The sequence below is a fragment of the Filicampus tigris genome, chromosome 16 (genome assembly GCF_054856515.1).
Source record: "Filicampus tigris isolate MCC_2025a chromosome 16, RoL_Ftig_1.0, whole genome shotgun sequence".
In the NCBI taxonomy this organism is placed as follows: domain Eukaryota; kingdom Metazoa; phylum Chordata; class Actinopteri; order Syngnathiformes; family Syngnathidae; genus Filicampus; species Filicampus tigris.
The window spans coordinates 12592321-12616512 of record NC_141232.1 but is presented as its reverse complement, the minus strand read 5'-3'; the positions used below and the strand labels follow the sequence as shown (position 1 = coordinate 12616512).

The following is a 24192-nucleotide window of genomic DNA, read 5'->3' as shown; positions in this document are numbered from 1 at the left end:
TATCCGACGGCTTCCGCCCACATTCCAAAAATAGGAATGGTAGTTGAATTGAAGACTCTAAATGCCAATGGGTGCAAAAGTGAGTAGAAATGGCGGTTTGCTGACAAGTACTGGGTTTACCCCCGCTTTACACTCAAAAGTCATCGAGTATAGGCTCCAGCTTACCCGTGGTCTTGAACAGGATAAATGGTAGAAAAATCTATACGTGGATAGTGCATAAGATTATTCTAACCGAGATCTATGGGGGTACTGATGTCCTGCAGCAGAGCAGCCAGCTGAGTCGTCTCAAGGTTGGAAAACGCCGCCTGGTACTGGGAAATCCATTGATCCAGGTCAGCCAGCTTACTCTGAATGGCCTCTTGCACAGTCCTCTGCCGCGATTGGAACTGGGTGTGCTCAGAGTATCTGCAAAAAGAGGAGGGCGAGCAGTTGCGGCATTACTATGGAGAATCTAAAAGATCTGTAAAAACTGTGCGTCATTCACACCTTTGCTCCAGAGTGACAATTCGATGCTCTGGATGATTCTCTGCCCCTTCCAGGAAGGCCACCTCCTCCTGCAACTTGGCCTGTAGCTTCTCTCCTTGGCAGAGCAGATCCTGGAGGACCAAGTATTCTTCGACAGCTTCTTCCACTTGTGGCAGGACAGCCAGCATTTCGTCACGATTCTTAAACCAGTTGACCTTCACAAAGCGCAAATAGTCAAAGCAAGCACATTTCATTTATGGAACAGTCGCGTGCCCTGCGATGGAGTCTTATAATCTTCATATTTCTATAATCTTGGGCCTTACCTTAATCTCAGCCACTCTGGAGGAGTAGAGCGAGCGTGTGATTTCTCTCTCCATCTCCCTCTTGCTCTGTTTGCTGTCAGCCTGTTGGCCCCCTCCTCCATACACTGCACCAGCAAAGCCCACCTCCCCCCCAGCAGTCCAATCCACCAGGGGATCATAGACAAAGGCCTCCAACAAAGTCAGGAGGGTCTCTCTGCCTCGGCGCATCATCTGAATAACCTAAAAGAGGAAAACTTACTCAGAACCAGCTTACTGGCCATGTTCTGCACTCTAACTATATGTGCACACATTTACTGTGAGCTTACTCATTTGAAGATGTGACATTTACCTGCTCACAAGAAAGCCTGAAGATGCCCTCCACTCCAGTAACGCCCAGTGCACTCTCAATATTGTGTGTCATCCTGAAAGGTACCTTCTCTGGGACTCTTAGACTCTTTCCTAAAGGATGGAAACCAATGATGTTAAAAGTTATTGAACCAGGGAAGTACAAAGTAAACCGCTAATTTTACTGCTAGTGGACATTTGCCTCCAACTGCACTAAGACATCAAACGCAATCTGAAGAGCTGAAATCCTTTTATGTCATTACCTTTTTCAAAACACACATTGTAATCAATGTGTACAACTTCTCCAGTGGTCATATCAATGAGCACATTGTCAAGGTGTCTGTCACCAAGGCCGATTATGTATCCAACCATCGACATGACAGCAGTGGATCTGGCGTAAGACTATATAAAAAATAAAAAAAAGAAAAAAAAAAAAAGAAAAGAAAATGAATGTAAATCACATAAAAACCATAAACAATTGCTTTGCACAATGCATTAATTGAATAAAGATAAACTATAAAGACATATTCTAAAAACTGGCAACGTTGTTTACCTGAGTGACCCTCCACCATTCACTCGGTGTGGTACATGAACACCACAACTCCTTGGCCAGTAAATTGGAAGGCGTAGCCTCCATCAATTCTTTCAGCACCTCCTTCATCACACTGAGGGGCCAATCTCGCCGTGTTACGTCCAGACTGAGCCCAACTGCTTTCAGGGCAGGGCCAATGTGACTGTAATACAGCTCACTTGGGCGCGGTACAAGAGGCACTGGCTGCTGCTGGAATGAGTCTTGGGCCTGAGTCAGAAAAAAAAAAAAAAAAAAAAAAAAAAAAAATCAACATTGTGTTCAAATATTGATGCTGCTTGTTGCAGTCATGAAATATTTCCGTAGCATACAATTGTAGTAAAACAATGTAGTCTGTTACCTTCTGAGCCTGCAGCACAGCCTCCCTCTGCTGCCAGCGCTTGTATAGGCCAAAGAGGGGTGTGGCTCCATCAACCCACTGGATCAGCCCCGATCGTGTTCCAAGGGGTGTGACAGAATAATGGCGCGCATGGAAGCGTGGCTGCTCTTGCTGGTTGATTTTGGTGAACATTGTGTTTACGATTGATAAGAACTGCATGATGCGCTCATCCAAATGTAAATCCTCGAGACCTGAGAGGCAGGACATCATCACTTTGTTACAAATGATCATTTGACACACTAGTCAATGCAGGACCTTGTAACACAAGAAATCACAAGTCTGTAATATATCCATTTTAGAATACAGTATGTTTTGAAGTGCATACATTCTATTTTAAAAAGATTATGCATAAAGAATATTTGTCTACTCTCTACAGTAATTTAACGCCATCGCTTTCAGCTTCAAATAAAAACCTGAGAAGCTGCCTGTGAAAACCTGAACTCATCGAATGTCATTTGGGCATTTATTGAGACACAAACTGAGAACATAAAATAAAAGCAACAAAGAGGAGAGAGAAGATGTGATCTCAATCTGATCGAGTATGGAGTCAATAAAGGCCCTAAATAATATCTGAGATCTCAAATAGCAGGCACTAAATTGCGTATTCACAATAACAGATTTTGTGTGCTATTGGTAGCTGTGTTGCTTGTGATTTTTTTTTCCCCCAAGATGGGGAACTTTTATTAAGATAGCAGGCGCTTCTACTCACTATAAATACTGCATGATTTCTTCCTGAAATTAATGATCATGGTCATTGTTCTGGGGTAACTAATAAAAGGAACACCAGTGCACCATTAAACAAATCATCCACCACATGCTAAGATTCATTATAATAGATTAGATTGACAATCACTGAGTCATTAATAAAATTTATGATGTGCCTATTTTTGTACATGTTTCCACAGTCATCTCTGTAAATAATGCACAACAAGAGGGACTAGACAACCCTGATAAGAACCAGTGGAGGAGAGACAGTGAAAAATAATCTTGTGAGGTGTTTCAGGCACGTCACACTGGAAAGAGGCCCAGGGGAACGACAAGACATGCCGGCGTGACTGATCTCTGGAGAAGAAGAGCTGGAGAAGTGGCTGGGGAGAGGGAAGTCGGGGCTTCCCTGCTTAAGCTGCTGCCCTCACGACCCGATCTCAGATAAGCAGAAGAAAATTGGTTTGAGTGCCCATTTTCTCCTGTCCTTCACACACGGCATTTCAAGATGCAAAACCATACATCGTAATTCGTCTCAGGTTTGATGAATCACATTGTACGTGCTAAATTTACTTCTACCAGAACTTGCTAAATGAACTCCTGAGTGTGCCCAGTTAGTAGATGAGCTTTCACATCCGCTTGCATGAGAAACCAAGTTTGTGCCAGTTTTTGGACATGTAAATCATCAGGCCTTTATTGTTGGAGAACAAATATTTTCCATGATTAAAAGACTTGAAAAACATCACAATTGGCCGTGACGACGGAGCTGCAGGGCGTACTCCAAAGGAATTTGTCCAGGGGAGCATATAGGCGAGCTAGGGGTAAAACAAGACCTCATTTGAGTACCTTGGTTCCCAAAAACGCTCGAGGCGTTTTTTTATGCTGAGCACACGCTTATTTACATGTACACTGCAGGAGTCAAGCCAACTGCAGCAACAACTGTTGATGCTATGCAGGCATAACAGAGAAGGCTGGGAAATGGTTCAGACTGCAGGGGGGTTATTTTGAAAAGTAAAACTTGCAATTTGGGTTTGAAATGTATTGATTGGTCACACCTGCCCTGGAAACCTTCTGCTGCACCTCGTATATGCAGCTGAGCTGTATGTAAAGTCAAATCAGGAACAAAATACACAGTCAGGATTAAACCGGCCTTTACCTTTGAAAAGGTATGGGTAGTTGTGCCCATCAGAGCCCTGGAAGAAGAGCTTCTTTGGCTTTGTCTTGGTCGGGAGAATGGTTATGGATTTGCCAATGCTCTGAATGGTGACGGTGTCTGAAGCTGACACCTCGCCTGGGAGGGCCATCTCTGTTGCAGTCATGGATGCCAGGTGTGGACTGATCTCATCCAAATGGAGAAGGTAGCTGGCTCGCTTCTGAGCACGCTGCTGCAGGCTTAACATAATCTAACACAAAGGTGACTACGATTAATTCTCTCTGGTGACTGTTAATGTTCTAATAATAAAATGTACAATGTACTTGAAATCAATAAGGTATTATGCAATTCAATTATAAACATTTAGAACAGAACAGCATTGTCACACCTGCTTGAACGGGAGCCAGCTGCTGGCGGGGTTGGCTGGGTTGTGAGGGGTCCTCAGTCTCTCGAGCGCAGAATTGATAGCATCACCATATGTTTGCTGGAACCAGGTCTCATGTGGCGTCTCTGCTTGGGCTGATGTGATGCTGCAGACATGGTCCAGGGCAAAAACCACAGGCCGCATCAAAGCAGAATGCTTCTCGCGCATTATTGCTATCTTCTCATCCCTGGAGTACAACGGAGGGAAAAAGATACATCAGGCTTAATTGCTTTAGAGAACATAGACAATGCATAAATGCTGATGTTGGTGGGAAGAAGCGAAACATCTCAGAGAGGAGCGCACAGCTTACCTTCGCAGCGTGTTATTATTCTGAACCCTCTTCACCTCGTCCTCCAGCTGTTGAATTCTGCGCAGGACATGCATGTGCTGCTGCTGCAACACGCCCAGCCACAACTCATCCCAGAGTAATGTCACCCTGCGCAACTCACCGACTAACTGCTGGACCTGGTCATGACACACTACTGGTTAGGACCTCGTTGAGAAAAGATCACAAAAACTGTACCAAAAGTCAATATCAGAATTGAATCAAGCTGCGAAGCCCATTACCTGAAGCACCATAGTAGGGTTTGCTAAGGACAGCTTCTCCACTATCTTGCTGTAACAATCCTGCATCATGGCTTGGTCTTGACTGGAGCAGAATGTAGGCAGTTCTTCAGGAGTTTCTCCTTTGTCACCAACCTCTGGCTGCTCCTCCTCCTCCTCACCACCAAGGCCCTCTCCTTGGATGCTCCCCAAAAATGTGGGCAGAGCTGATGGCAATTTGCTGCCTGTCATAAAGCAGATTCACCGTTTTTAATCAGAGTATTGCAATCAATGTTTGATGTATGATCAAGTAAGTGTAATGAGGCATGAGCAATAAACAGAAACAGTAAGCCCTGCCTGAATTCTGAGCCTCCCCTCCAAGGGAGAGCGAGCCCACAATGGCAGGGTAAAGGATGAGATGTGGGGAATCCTGGGCCACTCGGCAGAGCAAGCTGCATATACTTTGCCGTATGTATGCTTCTGGATGATTGAGACGTGAAAAGAGCTGTGGCGTGATAGCTGAGTAAGAGAGAGATATGAACAGATTATTAAGATTTGTTTAAAAAAATGTTAAGTTAATATTTAAACAGATCTAAATTAATGTGTCAAGAAAAAGTGCTGCCTCCGAGATTGAACATAAAATTCATTCAGTTTGACATACCCCTCCAAGGTGCTGTCGGGGTGGAGGCTAAACCTAGCTCAAGCCCCTCTCTCAGTTCCCCAGCATGCTTAACCAACAGACGGAGGAGACGAAGGGTTGCCATAACGATCAGGTCGTCGTTACTCTGTTTGCTGTTATGACATGACAGCAGGAGTTTGGGGTCGTCCTCATCAATGGGGACCTGAAAAACAGAAACTCTGGATGAAGAAATTCATAAAAGTCCGGCTACGCCTGCAGGCAGGTGGAAATTGTGGCCTGTCAGTAAGTATTCGTTTTCATTCTACCTAATGTGCAAAATGCCACCATAAATATATTTACGGATGTGCAGTATTACATCATCAATTTAGAGTAAGAGAGGGTAATGACCCCAAATCTTACCTGGCCCGCATTGAGCTTCAAGAACGTGAAATAGGCCTGGCAAGAGATCCGGTAGAGGCCAAATATTCGATCCACCACACGTCTCCAAACTCGAATTAAACCATCTGCAACAGGTTGGCCTGCCTCTGCCAGCCAGGGGCACGACGCAGTTAGCTGTCGCCATATCACATCCACCATGTCATCCTCGTCATCTTCCTGCTGAAGCGCCATATCCTCATCCTAAAGCGAAACACATGCATAGAATTCAAACGGTCTAAATTAATAGGTAATGAGGCGTAAATAAAACATTTCACAGGGCTTGAGAATACGACCAAAGTGGTGGTCTACGTGCCCTTTTTTTCCAGCGTGTGCAAGTTTTATCTGGTCACATTTGTGTGAGCGTGTTTTAACCACAAATGAATTTTGGATGCCATTAATGGATTTTGACACTGTCAATATGTAACAGAGGATATAACTTTCTTTTGCTGTTCTCAGATTTTGCTGTTCTGCTGACCAGCTAACAAAGTTGGTCACACTGAGGCTCCCAATGGAAAAGTTAGTGTAGAACCGTTTATCAATATTTGAACATTATTGTGAATTATGTACCACAGAATCCAATATAAAGCACGTGCTTTGTTTGTGTGTTAAACTGAACAAAACCTGCCGCGGTTAAGTCATGATGATTAATAGGTTAGGCTCTACCTGTATGCCAGTTGGTCGACACATGGCTTGACCGAGAATGCTAAAAATGGTTTCCTTGTCTTCTTCACTCGTAGTCGCAGGTAGGAGCTCCTCAATATCCTTCTTTTCTCCGGAAAGAAGAGGCAATCCCTCGCCTTGGCTGGAGGGAAACACATTTACAGTGTGATATTAGTCTACGAATGTAACCATAACAATTATAGTACAGTCCAGTATAATTACATAAAACAAGGGTTTAAAAAAACCCAATGTCAATTTAATAATGTTAGGAATAACTGGTCAAATACTGTATTTTCTTGGGTGCACTAACCTGGCATTGTCAACGACCTTCCTACCCCAGCGGTACGCCCAGCTGGCCAGTGCTGCCCAGGATTTTGCCACTTCGGGGGCTAGGCTGGTGGAGAGCTGGTAGAGTTGGCCAAGCACAAAGTCTGGCTCCCCAACACCAACACTCACTAAACAGAATTCACAGAGAACTTTTTTGTTATGGTCAATGATCTCATTCTCTTGCATTAAGCAATTTGTAGTTACACTTTTGCTATTAGAATACTGCCTATTTAAATTCAGTCTAATCTAGAGCCAATATTTCGCTGTGGCACGTCATCGTGCCTAATTTAAGGTTCAGGTGGAGCAGAAAGTTTTTGGGTTTTTTTAATGGCGTATATGTAAAAATTATTTACAGAAGAATGTTCCATTGTGGATTCTTCATGCTTGCCTTCTTTATCATGTAATCTTTGAAACGTGAAGTCATGTTATGCTTAATCGTCATATTTTATCAGTCCAAACCTCTCATGTCATAACCCTTTGAAAATGAGCATGATAGTTTATTGACTGCCCCATACATCCTAAAGAAATGCCACTAAGCGTTCTATTAGCTAATAGCTAGTATAACACAGGCTTTGTTCAAAGGCTGTGTCATTTCCCACCACCCATGTACTGTATATAAAACATGCATTTTTATGTAAAAGGAAAGCCATGTTCAAGCAGCGTTTTACAAGAGAGTGCCTGACCACCCGATGTTTAAGTGTGTGTAAAAGATGACTTCACTTTATTTTTTAAAACATTTGAAGTCCAAGTGGCACTTTATAAGCAATTGTATGAATACAACTGTACTTAAAATTACCTGAGGTCTCAGTGGTGATGTGAGGAATGCTCTGTTCTACGAGAGGAAGCTCCAGCAGTGCAGAAATGTTCTGACACAAAGGTGACGTGTTGCTCACCGCATTGGATGAATTTACTGCCCCTGACATCTTTACAACCTGGAGCAAAAACAGCACAGTGTACACTTCATCTCATAAAAGAATTAAGCTTGCACCCCAGAAATTTCCACACAATCAAATCATACCAACAACTGAGGACCAATTAAAAAAGTGTACCTGTTTAAGCTGGGGTATCATGTCCTTCCAGTCCGCCAACAGCCATTTGCAGAGCGTGAGCAGCGAGCGACAGGCAGCACCTTCATTCTTCCCCACATAGCAATATGAAAGAGCAGCTCTGCTCAGCATTTCCATGGCGGTAATGGACTGGCCTGTAGAATTGCTTACTTTTGTTATGCTGAAATGACTTACCAAGCATTTAAAAATATATATTTTATTGCTGTTCATAAATGTTCAGGATCTGTCATAACCTTTGCTATAGACAAGTGATTTGTGAATTCTCATGCAAGCCATTACTGTTACATTATCATGTTCATGCAACACTGAGTACATAAAATACACAAATCCTGCTTTTCATATCCATATTTAGCTTATGTTGAAACATCACTGTCTTCTGTCCTCACCTGAAGTCCTCACTACTTTGGCTTTTTCTATCTGAAGCTCTGGCCCCCACTTCTCTCCCAGCGTGCCTTCCACAGTGAGGCGCCGGAAGGCCTTAATCAGTTCGTCGCCCTGCTCCTCTTCTTGGGTTCCATCGCAACACTGACTGAGCAAGCGGGATGCCAGGGCAACGTTGCCTTTTTTTCGAGCAAACTTTACAGTCGTCAAACAAAGCTCCATGAGGTGGGCGTCTGTGGTAGGAGAAGAACCTGGAACAGGACAAAAAAGACATACTGTACATTTCTTGAGGACAGAGGTTTTCTATTGGACTGAGTGTGTCAATGTTAGAGTGGGCTTTACACTTAGTAGTTGCTGAATTTGTAGATTAATTAGGAAAAAATAACTCCTGGTAACTTCATGTAACCCTTATTCTTCGACAAGATTCCGATGTATTTAACTGTTTGTTTGCACACCCAAAGAAATAAGCAATGAGGGAATGGCTGATTGCGTTAATATGAGGCATGGAACCTGAGCTGCAGTAGCTGTTACAGCCTGAGGTGGAATCCTGTGTGGTTATAACCTAGAATCTCACTCAGAGGCAAAAATACCTACCGTATGTGTCATTATTCAGTGATTCTTAGCTTCTGAATTACAAATTACTAACACAGTTGGCATGAATGTTGACTGAGGTTTACCTGTGCAAATTAAGACTGGGTTGTTGTTAAAAAAAAGCTAAGCTAAAAAAAGTATTACCTCTGAGTTGGTTGAGGAGTTGTCTCTGAAACATGGTGTATCTGAGGGCTTGAAGGAAAGGCTGGACATCTTGTTGTTTACACGAACTCAGTGCCTCACTGTTCAAAGGAACCACAGAGTCCTACAAAAAATACAACAGCACACACAAATTAAATCATACTTCAAATGTTATTATGCCAGCAGGATTGATGTTTACATTGGTCCTTTCATTCAATCAAGCAAACAGAAGCAGTAACCTTTGAAGAATATTTGTTACATAATCTTTGACAATTCTTACTTCCTTACCATCATCCTTATCATACCTTCCTAATAGCAACATTTTATCAGTTAAAAGGAAAATGTCTATACTAAATAACAGAACACTTTCTGGACTTTTGTTAATTTACTTGGCCTGGATGACTCATCCTAATTTACTTTTTCCCATTTTGATTTGTGAAAACTATTTCATGAAACAACCATTTAGGAGTGTTTGGTTTAACACTCATATAGAGACATCCTACTTTTATCGGTAGGTTAGTCATTCAACCGAGGGTCCAGTGAAAATGTTACGGTTTATGAAAGTGAAATAAAAGAGTGTTGTATGTACCTCTTGTCCTGAAAGTGTGCTCTCTAGAGTGGCAGTGCAGTGGAGTTGCAAAGTGGGAAGGGTGGGCAAGGCATCAGAGAGGGTTAGGGTTGACAGTCGAAGAGGACCAAGACAGATCCGTCCAGTTTGTTTCAGGCAGCGCACCATTGTGCTGCAAAAACACATGAATCATTAGATGGACTAAATAACATTAGTAAAACCAAATATTGTTGTTCTCATTTGACAAAGAAAGATATGTTTAAACAATCACGACCTAAATGAACAATGAGCATTTCCTCGTCTCTTTGAAAATACTCACTCCTGATTGGCTTGGGTCCTTTGCTCTGGTGGCTGACTGGCTTTCGCCAGGGCACTAACGGCGGTACGGAGCAGCTGTACCTCAATGGCTCTGTGAAGTTCTGTTGGATCAGGACTCAATGAGGGCAGAAGCCTCTTCAGATCTACACCAGACAGAGACACACGACCTTCAACAGAATGCTTAAGAATATAATTTGATGTGCATTCCCTTTTACAAGCAGTGCTGTTCATTAACAAATAACTCACAAAGCCACCCCTTTTGAAATTACTGCTCATCTTTCCCTAAATAAAAAACATAAATTGTAGGATTATGCCCAGACTTGCCCATCTTGTCCTTGCTAGTGGAGATGGAGCTGAAGTCTTCTCCAGGCAGAAGTTCCAGTTGAGCACCACATTCAGTCAAATCTCCATCCTCAAAGCGGCTAAGGGCCTGAATGTAGTTGAAATCAGCCCTTAGGTTGATGTTGACCAGATTGGAGGAGTTCTGTTTCAGGGCATGGACAGTGGCCTGCCATTCCTTGACTGCGGGCCAATCACAAAGTGCAACGTAGCACTGACATGCTTTGTTGGCCACGAGGTTGACCACATCAGGAGAGCAATCATTTGACTTCAGCAGCACAGTTTTCCGGCTATCTCCTTTTCAAAGAAAACCCAGAGGGAAAAAAAATACATTACTCATACATATTACTTGTTTTCGCCACACTTAAATGGAATCATACTAAATATGGTTGGAAGCTAAGTTGACTTGATTAAAATTCATATGCGCTAGTTACCATTGCTTGCATGTTTGGGGCTGCTTGTACTACTGGAGAGTTTGAGCAGGTAACAGTCAGAGCTTTTCATGCTGCAGTCCATCCCTGAAACTGCAGACAGCTGATCTTGGTAGTCTAGCACTGCTTTCTCAAACCTAAATACAGATACACACAAGAAAACATGTCTCAAAGATCTTTTTTTTTTTTTTTTTCTTCAATTCAGCAAAAAAGCACTGTCTTGTTTCTCAAATAAAATAAATAAAATATTCACTTCCCTAATAAATTGAGTACTTGAGTCCATGAGAAATCAAATTTATCATGTAGGAAGTTTTATTGCAAAAGAAAGAAGACCTAAATCCTGAATTTTTTTACGCTGCTTACCGTCCCTCTGCTTGTAAAGCAACCGAGGACAACCAGCTGAGACTCTTGCCAGTGTTAGAGAGGCTCCAGGCAGCAAGTCCTTGGATAGCATCAGGACATCGCAGCTCACAAAGCGCTTCTGACAATAATGTTAGAGGGACCTCTAATTCTGGAGCCTGAAGCAAACAAAACAGAAACAATGAGTAGAATTTGCATTTAGTTGCATACCTGAAATCCTCATTGACAATTAGGGCTGGCGATATGGCCCGGAAAAATAAAAAATATAAAAATTTCCATAGTCCGATCTTATCACCAGGATTTTTAAACACATTTCTGCCGCTCTGATCAAGTAAATATGCTCACAGCTGATCACCGCAATAGACCCGAAACGCATCAGAATCATAAATCTGGATCAAATTATCGCCGAACTCAATTGACAATGTTCTCATCTATACCTGGGTGCTGCTGTTTTTAATTTCAGCCAAAAGGTCAAAGCCGTGACGTATGGTCACTGCTGGTTGGCCAGACAGGAGACCAACCCTCATCAGTGAAAGGCGGATCCTTGTCAGCCAGTCTTGGCAAGTCTGACGGTTGGTGTAGAAGAACGTCCTGATACCCTGTGTACAAAGGGGACATTTGCATTATTCAAACACGGAAAATGTAACTTTGTGTAAATGTTATCCACTCTCAACATTTCAATTGGATAATTATCATTTCCAACGAGCAGGGCAGAGACTTAATCAATCTACCTTTGGTGGGGCAGTGAGAGCATTAGCACAGCCCTCGTATGCGTTGTACATGAGCTTCTCCAGGTTCTCAAGATACTGAAGCAGTAGAGTGATCCGGAGTTGATTTGAATGGTGACCATCCCCGTCACTTCCAGCGCCAGCCCATGCTCCAACATCCTGCTCTGGGTTCAGGCTGTGGGCAGCCAGGCTACGGATCATACCTGAAATGTATATTATACGGAGGGAAATAAGCAAAGGATGGACTGTCTGTCATAACCAACATTTCCAGGACTGGTAGAGCTGCAGAATTAATCGAATTGGAATTGCGGTCATGATTTTGGCTCCCACAATGAAACTAACATTATAACTTGGTATGTATAACGATTTATGGCTCAAATCCCTTTCTAAATTAAATACAAACAAAAGCTTCAGTATCACCTTCAATGGTCTGGAAGGTGTCTTGAGCTCGCCCAAGTGGAGTTCGGAGTTTGGACAGTACAGTAAACTGTGCAGCTTCCCACACCGCCCACTGCCAGAGCACTACTTCAGCTTTTAACAGAGCCCTGGGCACGACTCCAGGACGCATGCCATCAGCACCACCTCGGCCATCACGTTTCTCGAGGCGCTGGCAGCTGTAATAAAGTCGTTCCAGCCACGGATCCTTCCTGTGGACAAGACACATTTAAAACAGTAAGAGTAATCAAAAGCTTAATTTTGTTTTCTATGCAAGTGCAGTAAAGATATCACTATATATATATCAGTCCCTCACAAAATGTGACTGCTGGAGTGTTAAAATGCAGTGAAGAGTGGTATATGCTTTTTTTTCCTGACGCTTGGATAAAACACCTGGATTTAGATTACAGAGATATATTTAATAAAATGAGGGAAATGAAGATTTTATGAGCCCTCTTTTAAAGAGACATACCCTCCACGGTGCAGGACTCCGTACAAGATGAAGCTGATGAGGTCACTGAAGTCCTGGGGGTGTAAGGTGCTGCTTGGTGCTCGGCTCATGTGGTGGCGGATGGCCAATGAGATCTGAGTCATCTCTGGGTGACTGTGGTTACTAATCAACAAAATAAATGGGAAGCAAATGAGTACATATGCATCACAGTAGAATTCAAGATCATTGTTTTAGGGTATGAAAGGACAGGAAAACTAAAATAAAATCATCTACTTAAGCACATGAACAACACCATTAAATTCATGAGATCTAATAGTTTTTTTTTATGACAAGACTTGAAACAGACGAAAAGGACCGAAGCACTGCACTTATGGGGCCAGTTTTACCTTAAAGAAACATCCAGGGGTATTGTCCGAAGTAGTTTGCCATAGGCCTGCCTCACCCTCACTGTTGAGTGGACCAGCTGGACTCTGCACACATCCACACACCTAAAACACACAAAATGTTCTTAATTCAGCAGAACGGGAGGCCAAGATTGGACAGGCAACGGATGCCCAGCAGTCACACAACTAAACACAATTACATTTGAAGGGAAAGTCAACAATCGGACAAGAAATGGACAACGTGGATCAGCATGTTTTAGTGTTTTCCCTTGTTTTTTGCATGTGTGTTTGATCAAAACGGTAATTACGATAACATAAAAGGGGAAGTTATAAGCAAAAGCAGCATCACGGAGGTCAAGTTTTCATGAATTTTACTATGGTTTTAACTAGCAAAGAATTACTTTTACAACTTCTCTTTACGTATAGACAAAGGGGGTACTTACCTCTGCAGAAGCTCCACAGATAAAGATGAAGAGAGGATGAGCAGGTTGTTGCAGGTCTGAAGACAGATATTCTGATCTTCATTCAGGGCTGTTGAGTAAAATCGCAGAGGAAAATATTGCCCGGTTTATTGCCTGTCAACATCTGTGAAATTAAAAATAAAAAAAAGAGAGAGAATACTGGAGCTTACCGTTGGATAGCAGGCCACGACAAAACTTGTTGAATGAAGGCAAGGAGAAGAGAGGGCTGTAGGTGTCTGACTTCTTCATCAGCAGTGAGATCTCTTGAGCCCATGTCAGCAGGAGCCTCCTGATACATAAACACACCAAGTTCTAATCTTGCCATCTTACCGTACCCACTCTTGCCGATACTACACATCTTATGGTGATATAAAATCCTCTCGTTTTCCTTTGGCAGTGTTAATAATGCTGGCTTACAGTGCTGGTTTAAAGAAAGAAAGGGAAAAACCTGGCTTCAGGGTAGAGATGTTCCTTCACCAGCAGCCCTCCCAGAAGGTTGAGCAGAGTGCTGAAATGTTTCTTTGTGGCTGTCGTGACAGTGCTGATGACGGCACCATCAAATAGGGAGGGGGAAGATGAAGACAAGCTGGAGGAGATGAAATGATCATGTCTAATGGAGAAAGATGCAGAGAAGATACGGCACCAGTTAGGAAGTCCAACAGCAGAAACAGGTTCATCACGTAACTCATTTCTGTAGTTTACTATCATTTTTTGAAGTGCATGAGTTTGTTTGGCTTCTTGTATACAGTCCTCCATTATTGACTTCTTTTAACAATCAAGCTCCTCCTCTTTAATGAAAAAAATGTCATCTTACATTGTTGAACTGCTATGATGTGAAATTAATTACAGCAGTCATCATCATACCTGCCTTGCCGCACCGCAGGGTAATCCAATTAGGGTTTACTCTTAGTAACCGTAGCACGTGAAATTTAATTGACCTGTACTGTTGGGTGGATACGTATGTGGCAAATCCCAACCGTTGTTCATTACCTGGTGCAATGGGAATAGAGGGTGTAAAGCACAGCATACTGGACGGCAGGGTAGTAGACTGCTAACTCAGAGTGCACCAGCATCAGCGTGTGACTCAGCAGGGCAAAGACGGTAGGAGACAAAGCCCACATCTAAACAAGCCAGACAAAAGAATATTAGTTACAATGGCAAAAAGCAGCCTTTTCTTAGTTCAATCTTTCGGAGACTTAAAAGAGTAAACCTGTGTATCTTACCCCAATGAGTGAGTTCTTGGTGTTCCCAATGGTGGTGAGAGTGCTGAGATTGAAAATGAGAATGAACTGCGCCTTCTCCGGGTTTAGGGTGACTGAAGCGAACGCAGTGTGCTGAATGCCGAGGCATGGGCTATCGGGTGGTTGGAGCTCACTAATCAGCTCCAGGGTAGCCAGAATACTGGACAGGGCACATGCCATCTCTCCCAATACCAATTTATAGGCTGCCTCCAGTGTTGGGATATTTTTCAGACTCAAGAGTGCCTGGTACACTCCATGTACAGCTGACACCACCTGTGGAGTACAAATAAATAACTAAAAATGCATGATCCTTGATCAAAACACCTGCCGTGGCAAAATTCTTTTCACATTGTCATTATGGGGTGCTGTGAGAAAAGAATATAACAAAATGTGAATACTGTCCAGACTCGAGATGTACTGTAGAAATCAGTTATTCCATCACATTATCTAAAAATACGAAAGAAAAACAACTACAACGGTGTTTCATCAAAGGACAGCACAATGACTAACAGACACAAACACAAACCTCTTTCTCTCGATGGAAACGCAATTCCAGCAGCTGTGAGTCTGGTGCCAACAATTTCTCCACAAAGGACGCAGGAAGCTTCGTGTTGATCTGTTCCACAATCTAAAAATAGTTTTGTTTTTTAAATATTAGTGAAAAACAATGATTGCCAAAGACAATAAAGCTCTTAGTAAAATATTCCAGCTCTTCCTCATCTGTGAAAATTTGACCAAAAAGCTCTGTCGCGCTTGGAAATTCATCATCAATAGAAATTACTTTTTACTCAGAAAAGTATCAGTAATAGGTGGATAAAAAATAAATAAAAAGGAAAGGCTAGGCATGATACATCAATTTATCATTTTTTATTCAGATATTGTGTAGGAACTTGAGTGATCTAAGATTTGTATCAAGAATTGTTGCACAGTGTCAGTCACTACATTATGTCTAAGATTTTACTTCAAATTGTCCAAGTAATCCATTTACATGTAATTTGATGCCTGCAGAAGAAAACTGAAACCAGAAGTACATACAATGCTATAAATAAATACTGTAATACCAAATAACAATCCAAACTGGTGGAAAGGAAAGTAAAAGCTTGGTGAAGTTAATGCAACAATTTGTCTACATCACCAGAATGTTTCTGAATGGGCTGTCATGGGCTGTGTACTTGCTTCTATTGCTCATTAAGAATTAAGATACCGCAGTTATTATATTTTGACAAGGCAGCTTGTGCATTCATATGTGAAGAGGTTGCGCTCATTTTCTCATGCGCTACTGTGTGCTTACAGTTCTATTGTACATCTTTTTTCCTTTTAGTTTATCAGGGATTTCATGTTTAATTTGTTAAAAGAAGTGTTGTAAAGTAAAAAACATATTGTGGAAATAAATATCCATTTATAATCACATTTTTCAGGTTAGTAAAGACGGCCGTACCAGAGTGAGAAGGCTGAGAACTGCCAGGTTGTAGTCCGAACCACAAGCACGGCAGCAGTCCAACTGGTCCAAGCCATAGGCTAAGACGGTCTCCATTAGTTGTCCACAGGGCTCCATGCTAGCCAGCAACACACCCACGCACTCATTCCCTGCAGTTAGAACTGCCTCAGAGAACTGAACCTGCTTCGCTGTGGTCACGCACGCCAGGACCCGGTTAAGAATCTGAAAAAGCAAAAGAAAACTAGAGGCTTGATACTCTTGGATTACACACTTAAGGAGTTAAATTATGAAAAATGGCTATTTCTCTCATATTCTGAAATACAGAACAACACCCAGTGTGTAGGAGTGACTACAAGGGCCAAGAGTATTCTGCAGTATATTTACACATGATTAAGAAAATGCTATTTTGTTATGGTAATTTATTATCAGTTAGCTAGTATTCCGATTCCTTTGCTGACATGTTGAGCTTGCGCCTTCTGAATTAATTTGAATGAAATGCATTTCTACAATGGAGTGTCTAGTTATGGATAACGACAATAATGCATGGTAAGAATTCCCCACCAGGTCATACAATCGTATTTTCATCCTCCCCGTTGACTTGGCAGGCTTCATCAATAATTCAATGTATATTTCACCACATCAACATAGCCCAGCCTAAACATGTTTTCACGTGTGCTTCTCTCACATCAGTGACATAGACTTCAGTGATGGGTGGTCCTCTGATGGGGCTGAAAAGCTCTCCGATGCTGCGAACTACTGTACTGAACACCCTCAAAAGAGCTGCCAGCTTTGGTAGAGACACTGCTGGAGGCGGGATGTCTTCATCCAGCACCTCGCCTGACACGACGTGGCTCAAATCCTAAAAATAAAACCAAGTCTGTCAGCTTGATTAAAACATTCTTACGAATACGTACAAGCACGAAAGCTTCACCTCTGCATATGCTTCCATGTCCTCCAAGAATTGTCCCAGTAGAGTGGTTGAAAAAGTCAAATCTGCCACCCAGAATTGCTCCAGACTCTGAAGCCAGGCTTGAAGTGTGAAAAAAGGCAAACAAATATTACAAATTAGTATATTCATATAGTGTTCCCGACAGGACTCACAAGGCCTATTAAAGGCACACATACAGAACTACAGGTGGTAGTGTGACTGTCCCACACATTTCTTTATATTCTCTATTAGGCCTTATTGAAATGAGATTGGGTAAAAGTACTTTATGTTCTTTCGGAACATGGAAACTTCTCCCTTCAAAAACAGAATAGTCACTGACCTGACACCTGCTGAGTGAGTGAGTGCTTCTGAGTGTGGTCAATGTGCCAGCCCACCAAGATATCCACTGTGTCCTATTAAAGATAACAACCGCCGCCCAAGGATGCAAAGGTGGAGGCAAGAGTCACAATGTTAATATAATGTTTTTGTCAGCTTTTACACATCATGAGTTGTGATTAAGTTTTTCTCCAGTCGTATCCAAAAACATCCTGCCAGCACTCTCACCCTGAAATTGGTGCTGAAGACATGTGGGTAGCAGCGGGCCACCTGAAGAATGCACTTCACACTTTGGCAAAGCAGCTCTGGAGTGTCCACATTCTCCAAGATGGACTGGAGATTGCTCATCACCAGCTTTAACACAAAAAATAGGACCGTTAATAATAGCTATATAACAACGTACACTTTATAGAATTACAGTGAACGCAGATTGACGACAAATAAAGGCTCAGATATTGAATATGGTATTTGGTAAACAATGACTAAATCACATCACGGTGCAACGCTTTTCAGCAAAGAAATGTCTCCACAACATAAAGTGGACCGAGTTCCCGATGAGCGCAATTGTGCATCTTGTTACCTGCATGACTTGAGTGAAGGTCTTTCTCTCTCCCGCGGCCTCCAAAGCCCGCTGTGTTGCTAACAGGTACAACAGCTTCACCTCGTCACGGCTGCTTGAAGTAAACTTGAGGAAGAGCCACTTGAAGATACGCTCCGCCTCGTAGCTGAGCACAGTGCAGAGCAAACCCAAGCAGGCTGCTGCATCCTGACGCAGCTCCCAGAGCAGCTTACTACTATAACCATGCACAACACAGGGAAGCCGGTCTGTTAGGAGCACGTTTCTGAATTCATTGTTTAAAAAAAAAAAAAAAAAAAAAGTGGTACATTATACACAAGGCTTGAAGTAATCAAGTGTACTCCAGCACTGTCAGTAAAACTGCATTTTTTTGTTTGCATATTTTTAAATATTGGAGGGGAAAGGATAGACAAGCGGCCACCATTAATTTCAATCCCATGAGAGCAGATCAGGGGGGTTCTCATAACTGGTCTCACTAGTAACTGGGATCCCCGTTTTCTTTTCAACAGTTAAGTCAAACAAAGTTCAAAATCAGTAGGTCAAAACCTTTGAAAACGTGTTTAGACAAAAGCATGTGCAATGTGACAAAATGAAAACACTCTTATCTGTTTTGCATTTAATTTAACAATAATACATCATATATATATACGGGTCACAATTTAGTCCTTACCTCTCATTCAAAATATCATTCAAGGTGCTGAGGATGGTGTCCAACTGTTTGACCAAGTTCTGTAACCAAAAATATACACATGTACCCAGTTAACATGTCCAACTTCTTTCTTTTTTTCTTTTTTTAAAGCTAAAGGTGACTATGACTGACCACTTTGTTGTCGCTGTGACTGATGAATTCCTTCAACTGCTTGAGGGTGGTCAACCTTCGATCACGATCATCCTCCCTTGAGACTCGGCGCAGGAGGTTGGCCAACCGAGACTCATCTGAATGAGCCATTCCTCTGTCTGCAAAAGCACGTTGGCATTAAACACTATTAAGACTGCTGTGGGTGGAATAAATACGAGAAATTGTTCTACTGTTTTGACCAAAGTAGAGCAGCTTTCATTAGATAAATGAGGACAGCTACCATCAGATCTTCGAATAGCCTACACTTCTCAGTGAGCCTCACCCTGCGATTTCCTCATGTCCTTTGAAGCTAAAGCACGGTTTCCATGCTGAAAAGAGTTTAAATCCACCGTCACGTCATTTGGTCTCAACTCTTGCCCCAGCGACTTCCAACCAAAAGTAGTATCACAGACACCTTGACCAGCTTCATATCCACCTGTGGAATGTAAAATATGATGTATTAACAAAACATATTACATTAAGCAGTTTTACTTCCCTCAATGGCATATCTCTAAGTTAACGGAGATGTTCTTAGACTAAAAGATGAACGTGTTTATCTTTTCAAGTTGGGAGGAGGAAGAATTTGTTGGAAGAGGCCTCACCCTCTTCATGAAGTGCATCTGCAGCAGCATAGGCATTGCTGGGCACCACTGGCTGCTCAGCCGAGCTGGAGGGCAATATATCGGAAAACGCTGTTGAACCGAGCTCTCTGGAACTCACTCCGTCCTCGATGAATGACACACTATCAACTCTGGAGAATAAGACGAATGCATGGCAAAAAAAAAAAAAAAAAAAAAGGCATAGATCATGAGTGAAATGAACTCGTTCGGAGAGCAGATCAGTCGCATGCAGCCTTCTTACCACCCCAAATACCATAGGCCCATTGACAAGCATGAGTTTCACTTATGACAATAAACGATTTTTTTTTTTTTAATTCTCAGTGTGGTGATATCTTGATGTACTGACAATGCTTGCCCACTCTCCTTTGCAGAAATGCTCCAAAACCGGCAGATTGCGAGGGTATCTCCTGTGCACAGCTCCCTTCAGATCATCCCACAGACGTTTGGCTGGATTTAGGTCTGGACTCTGGCTGGGCCATTCCAAAACTTTAATCTTTGAAGACACATTTCTATTCGCTGGCTTTTGATCCGACCTGAGACCTGAAATTTTCGGCTCTTTTCCGGTGTCTAGTGTTTTATGTTAATTTATTGATTTCACTTGTTGTATTGTGGCTATTTTGTTGTTTGTATGTAAAGTGCTTTGTTACAGCTCTAGATGTTGTGAAATGAGCTATACAAATGAAATTGTATTATATTGTATTGTATATTATCTATATTAGAAAAACCAGTAGACGCTTCTTTTTCCTCCACCAAACGATGCCAAACGCAGCGTACTGGAACCTTTCTCGGACTTTTGTTGTCACGCGACGCAAATTCACAGATGAGCTTAGGTTGGGGTTGCACAGCAGAGATGGCTGTATTGATTGCATTTGATAACTTTGCTCAAATTAAACGCAACTCAAGATACTTATTTTGGCTCTCAATTGTTTACTTCACACAGCCACGCGTACCTTTTCCATGTTTTTGTCCCCTTCGTGTCTCGCTATCTCAGCCAGCTGTCTGATCCCACAGCTGTAAATCATGTTGTTCCAACCTCTAATAGCTGATGAGTATTCAGTATGAGGGTGGATTCGGACACTTTCATTGTTCCATTGTGACGTGTTTGGTAATTTCATAGGTCAGCTGTGACAACAATGGTAAATCTATTGATGGCTTGTCAGTAAAAATCCATAAATAAACCACATCACATTAAAAGCCGCTGGTTTCAAAGTTTTGGGAAAAAGTACCGTCTTATAATCCGAAAAATATGGTAGTGTCTTTATAATGTATTATTTAAGCCTTTAGGAAAACATTAACATCTGTGCAGTAACTTTTTTTTTTGCATTTTATGGTTTATTAATTGTTATTAATTTAACATTTGACATTTTCTGGGCTTTAAATGTTGTCCAAACCTTTCCTTATGGAAGGATTTAACCTGGCGCGCAAAAAAATGTGCAGTGTTGGAAAAAGATCAATGAGGACCGATCAATTTAACTCATTCAGTACCAGACTTTTTCAGACACTCTGTGATTTGACATAAATATGTCATTGGGACAGTATGAGTTAAGTGGATGAAACTTAAAATATTGAATATTTGGTATTGAACAAGCAAGAATGTGTTAATTTCAGCATATTTAAAAAGCAAGCACATGTTGATTTCATCCTATTTATGGAATTCATACTGGCCCGGTCAGGCCAGTGTCAGTGAACCATGTTTCATATTATATATATATATATATATATATATATATATATATATATATATATATATATATATATATATATATATATATATATATATATATATATATATATATATATATATATATATATATATATATAGATATATATATATATATATATATATAGATATATATATATAGATATATATATATATATATATATATAGATATAGATATATAAGTATATCACTGCTGTGCCATATTTTTCTGTACTTGATCATGTCTGTCTGTTTCCATGGCATATTTAATGCCTTCGAAATTCTTGTATACCCACAATGAGCTGTCTGAAGATGTGACAAAATTGTCAAGAAAAAAAGAACGAAAAAAAAAAGAAAAAAGTTTACAAATCTTTAATCGTTTGTACTTTAAATGATGGCATGTGCGTGCTGAATTCCATTTAAAAAGTTTTTGGATGTAATTCGTTATTCTGAACACATCCACAACCCTAATTATAAGAGGGTGTGAAACACTTGTTCAACCACACACTCTAAAAACAGTTGGGTTAAAAATACAATTTTGGGTCAAAAATGGACCGATACACAAATTGGGTCAATTTAACCCACTTTCTTGCATTGTTTAGTACATAACTACCCATTTTGTTTGTATGGACAAAAAAACGATTTTCTCCTTTTTTTTCCCTTTTCCTCGTTTCTAATTCACGTAAAACTATCAGAAGACCTCATGGCCCGAGGGGCGAATGACGAGCACGCTGCATTGATCTATCTATTTACTTGTCTATCCACACACAAACAGACATACAGAAGAGGTCCCTCTCAGCCAATGGAATGCCAAGAAGATGCTAGGCTAGCCAATGGCAGAGCAGCTATGAGTATGTTGCGTTCAGGACACTCCGGAGCTGCGATTAGCAGCCCATACTGCGAGTGTCACCCCATACTTTTACCTTTCGTATCCTGAAATTTCTTTTGTAACTAGAGGCAATATTTTCCTGTTGAGGCGTTTCGTAACTTGCAAATTTCGTATGAAGAGACGTTCGTAAGTAGAGGTACCACTGTATCGCAATATGTATCAGATCTCAACCCGAGTATCGGGATCCGTATCGGATTGAGACAAAAGTGTATCGTCCCGGCCTAGTAAAATATGTACACTAGCCAATTTGGTATCAATGCAAGAGCAACAATTTTGCGCTTGTTGCCAAACATTGATCATGACTGCAAACAAAATGAAGAAAAAGTAACATTTTAAAAATGTAAGGTTTGCAGTTACTGGCTGATGTATTTGCGTACGGTATTCAACTTTTTTTTTTTGTTGATTTAAGTAGCTGTTGCTCCTTTGACAATAAGCCACAACGTTTGGCACCCACTTATACACTGTAGAGCATTTGTGGTGTTAAAAAAAAATCGTCAGTCTAAATTAAGAGAAATGTAATAACGTTACAAATGGGAGTTGTCCCAACATAAGCGTTTGCAAAACAGCGCTCTGAGAATGTTATTCAGTGGTGCCCTCACTCAAGACTGCTGTTCCCACATGGTCATAGTTCAATATGCAGTGGGGACACCTCGTGCTCATGAACCGGACATTATTATCATCGTGCATAAAAATTAAATATGAACCTGAAAGCTGCAGTGGATGTAACGAAAGTAGAAGCTTTCAGTGAGGACAGATGTGTAAACTGCAATCTTTCGTGAAAATGATGTCAATCTATCCTACGGCCTCCCAAATTAAACCTCGTTGAATCCATGTGTGATTTTAGGCCTACTAGCCAGGATTATCTGCCTTCGACCACAGAAGAGACAATCTATTGTGAAAGTGCATATGCTCATTCGAATTCCATAAACGCGTACAATGTAAATCAACGCACACCGCAGAAGCTAGAAGCTGGGTGCCAGCAGCAAACAAAGGCATTTCTGTCAGAATTCGGGACACGTTAGCGCGCGCTTCGCGATCAGATGTCCAATCCAAACTGTCATCAAGTCGCAGGTGTTGGTCATATTTCGAAGGATTGTTTGCAGGGAATCCCATGCTAACGTTAGCGTTGTATCACCAAATCAAATCTGGATGTACGCTCACACACCGCCTAAAACTAGACAAGTGACGGGCTAGTGACCACGTAATGTATGACAAGGCCAATACTAGGCCACGTATAGATGTTAAATTTAATGACTAGAATGATAAAAACAAGTTACTTTCCATGCTGTGACTACTCGACGAAGAGGCTGAGCATAGGCCCTGAAACACACAGCGTTTGATTTTCATCAGTCGTCCCCGAAACAGAGAACCAACCTGGGCTGCCAGTCATTCCGGTGTGGCTGCAGTTTGTGGGCACCGCTGAGCCGAGACCTCGAGGCTTTCCGGCTCATTACCTTCTGGGGAGCTGCATGGCCCGCTTGCAGCGGTAACGGTAACCGTTTACCTCAGGCTTGTGTTTCACTTTCTGATAATGTCAAGTATTGCAAATCGGTGGCAACTCGTTATTACAGTTAGCTCGAGGTTGTGTTTGGTTAGCCTTCTTCTTGCTAGAAGAAGCAGCCGAATCGTGCTTATTTTTTGTTAGCGCCTCCTATCGAGTGATGACCTCAACTACAATGTAGTATGTGCGTAAATTTCAAACATTCACTGTTTTACAGGAAAATAGCATCATCTGGCGGGTCTTTAAAAGCCGATTATGGGGATATAAAGATCATTTTCCTGTGACAACGTACAAATATTAACAAAGTTATGACTCTTGAAAAAAAAGTGAAAATGCTCTAATTTCTGGCCACGAATGCAAAGTCAATTGGGAATCGAGATGCGGTGTTACTTTTTTTGTAGAATCCAAGTTTTGAATTTCCATAACTAATCGTAATCCTATTTTCATAAAACTACTATTATTGGAACGCTTGTGAAAAATATGATTTTAAGTCAACCAATTAACTTCAAATTTGCCAGAAAT

At 41.6% G+C, this 24192-nt stretch overlaps 1 protein-coding gene across 1 annotated transcript in view; it reads right to left on the bottom strand.

Moving 5' to 3' along the window:
• Nucleotides 1–23761, bottom strand: part of smg1 (SMG1 nonsense mediated mRNA decay associated PI3K related kinase) — a 32822-nt gene extending 9061 nt beyond the window's left edge. Inside the window, exons 1-47 of the mRNA XM_086055827.1 lie at nt 23544–23761; nt 19564–19712; nt 19245–19397; nt 18944–19080; nt 18794–18852; nt 18127–18340; nt 17775–17900; nt 17551–17623; nt 17214–17311; nt 16968–17141; nt 16283–16504; nt 15371–15472; nt 14827–15117; nt 14594–14724; nt 14052–14213; nt 13774–13892; nt 13586–13673; nt 13146–13247; nt 12781–12921; nt 12294–12520; nt 11877–12076; nt 11583–11744; nt 11149–11303; nt 10789–10922; nt 10340–10651; nt 10017–10158; nt 9719–9869; nt 9133–9253; nt 8403–8648; nt 7999–8150; nt 7746–7881; nt 6933–7077; nt 6626–6764; nt 5945–6163; nt 5567–5747; nt 5263–5424; nt 4930–5150; nt 4673–4827; nt 4327–4549; nt 3942–4188; nt 2042–2271; nt 1666–1911; nt 1376–1514; nt 1117–1226; nt 789–1007; nt 487–680; nt 233–405 (exon numbers count right to left, since the gene is read on the bottom strand). Coding sequence (XP_085911953.1) covers nt 233–405; nt 487–680; nt 789–1007; nt 1117–1226; nt 1376–1514; nt 1666–1911; nt 2042–2271; nt 3942–4188; nt 4327–4549; nt 4673–4827; nt 4930–5150; nt 5263–5424; nt 5567–5747; nt 5945–6163; nt 6626–6764; nt 6933–7077; nt 7746–7881; nt 7999–8150; nt 8403–8648; nt 9133–9253; nt 9719–9869; nt 10017–10158; nt 10340–10651; nt 10789–10922; nt 11149–11303; nt 11583–11744; nt 11877–12076; nt 12294–12520; nt 12781–12921; nt 13146–13247; nt 13586–13673; nt 13774–13892; nt 14052–14213; nt 14594–14724; nt 14827–15117; nt 15371–15472; nt 16283–16504; nt 16968–17141; nt 17214–17311; nt 17551–17623; nt 17775–17900; nt 18127–18340; nt 18794–18852; nt 18944–19080; nt 19245–19397; nt 19564–19712; nt 23544–23620 — 7759 coding nt within the window. The 5' untranslated portion in view covers nt 23621–23761. The remainder of the gene's footprint in view (nt 1–232; nt 406–486; nt 681–788; nt 1008–1116; nt 1227–1375; nt 1515–1665; nt 1912–2041; nt 2272–3941; nt 4189–4326; nt 4550–4672; nt 4828–4929; nt 5151–5262; nt 5425–5566; nt 5748–5944; nt 6164–6625; nt 6765–6932; nt 7078–7745; nt 7882–7998; nt 8151–8402; nt 8649–9132; nt 9254–9718; nt 9870–10016; nt 10159–10339; nt 10652–10788; nt 10923–11148; nt 11304–11582; nt 11745–11876; nt 12077–12293; nt 12521–12780; nt 12922–13145; nt 13248–13585; nt 13674–13773; nt 13893–14051; nt 14214–14593; nt 14725–14826; nt 15118–15370; nt 15473–16282; nt 16505–16967; nt 17142–17213; nt 17312–17550; nt 17624–17774; nt 17901–18126; nt 18341–18793; nt 18853–18943; nt 19081–19244; nt 19398–19563; nt 19713–23543) is intronic.
• Between the last annotated feature and the right edge of the window lie 431 nt (nt 23762–24192).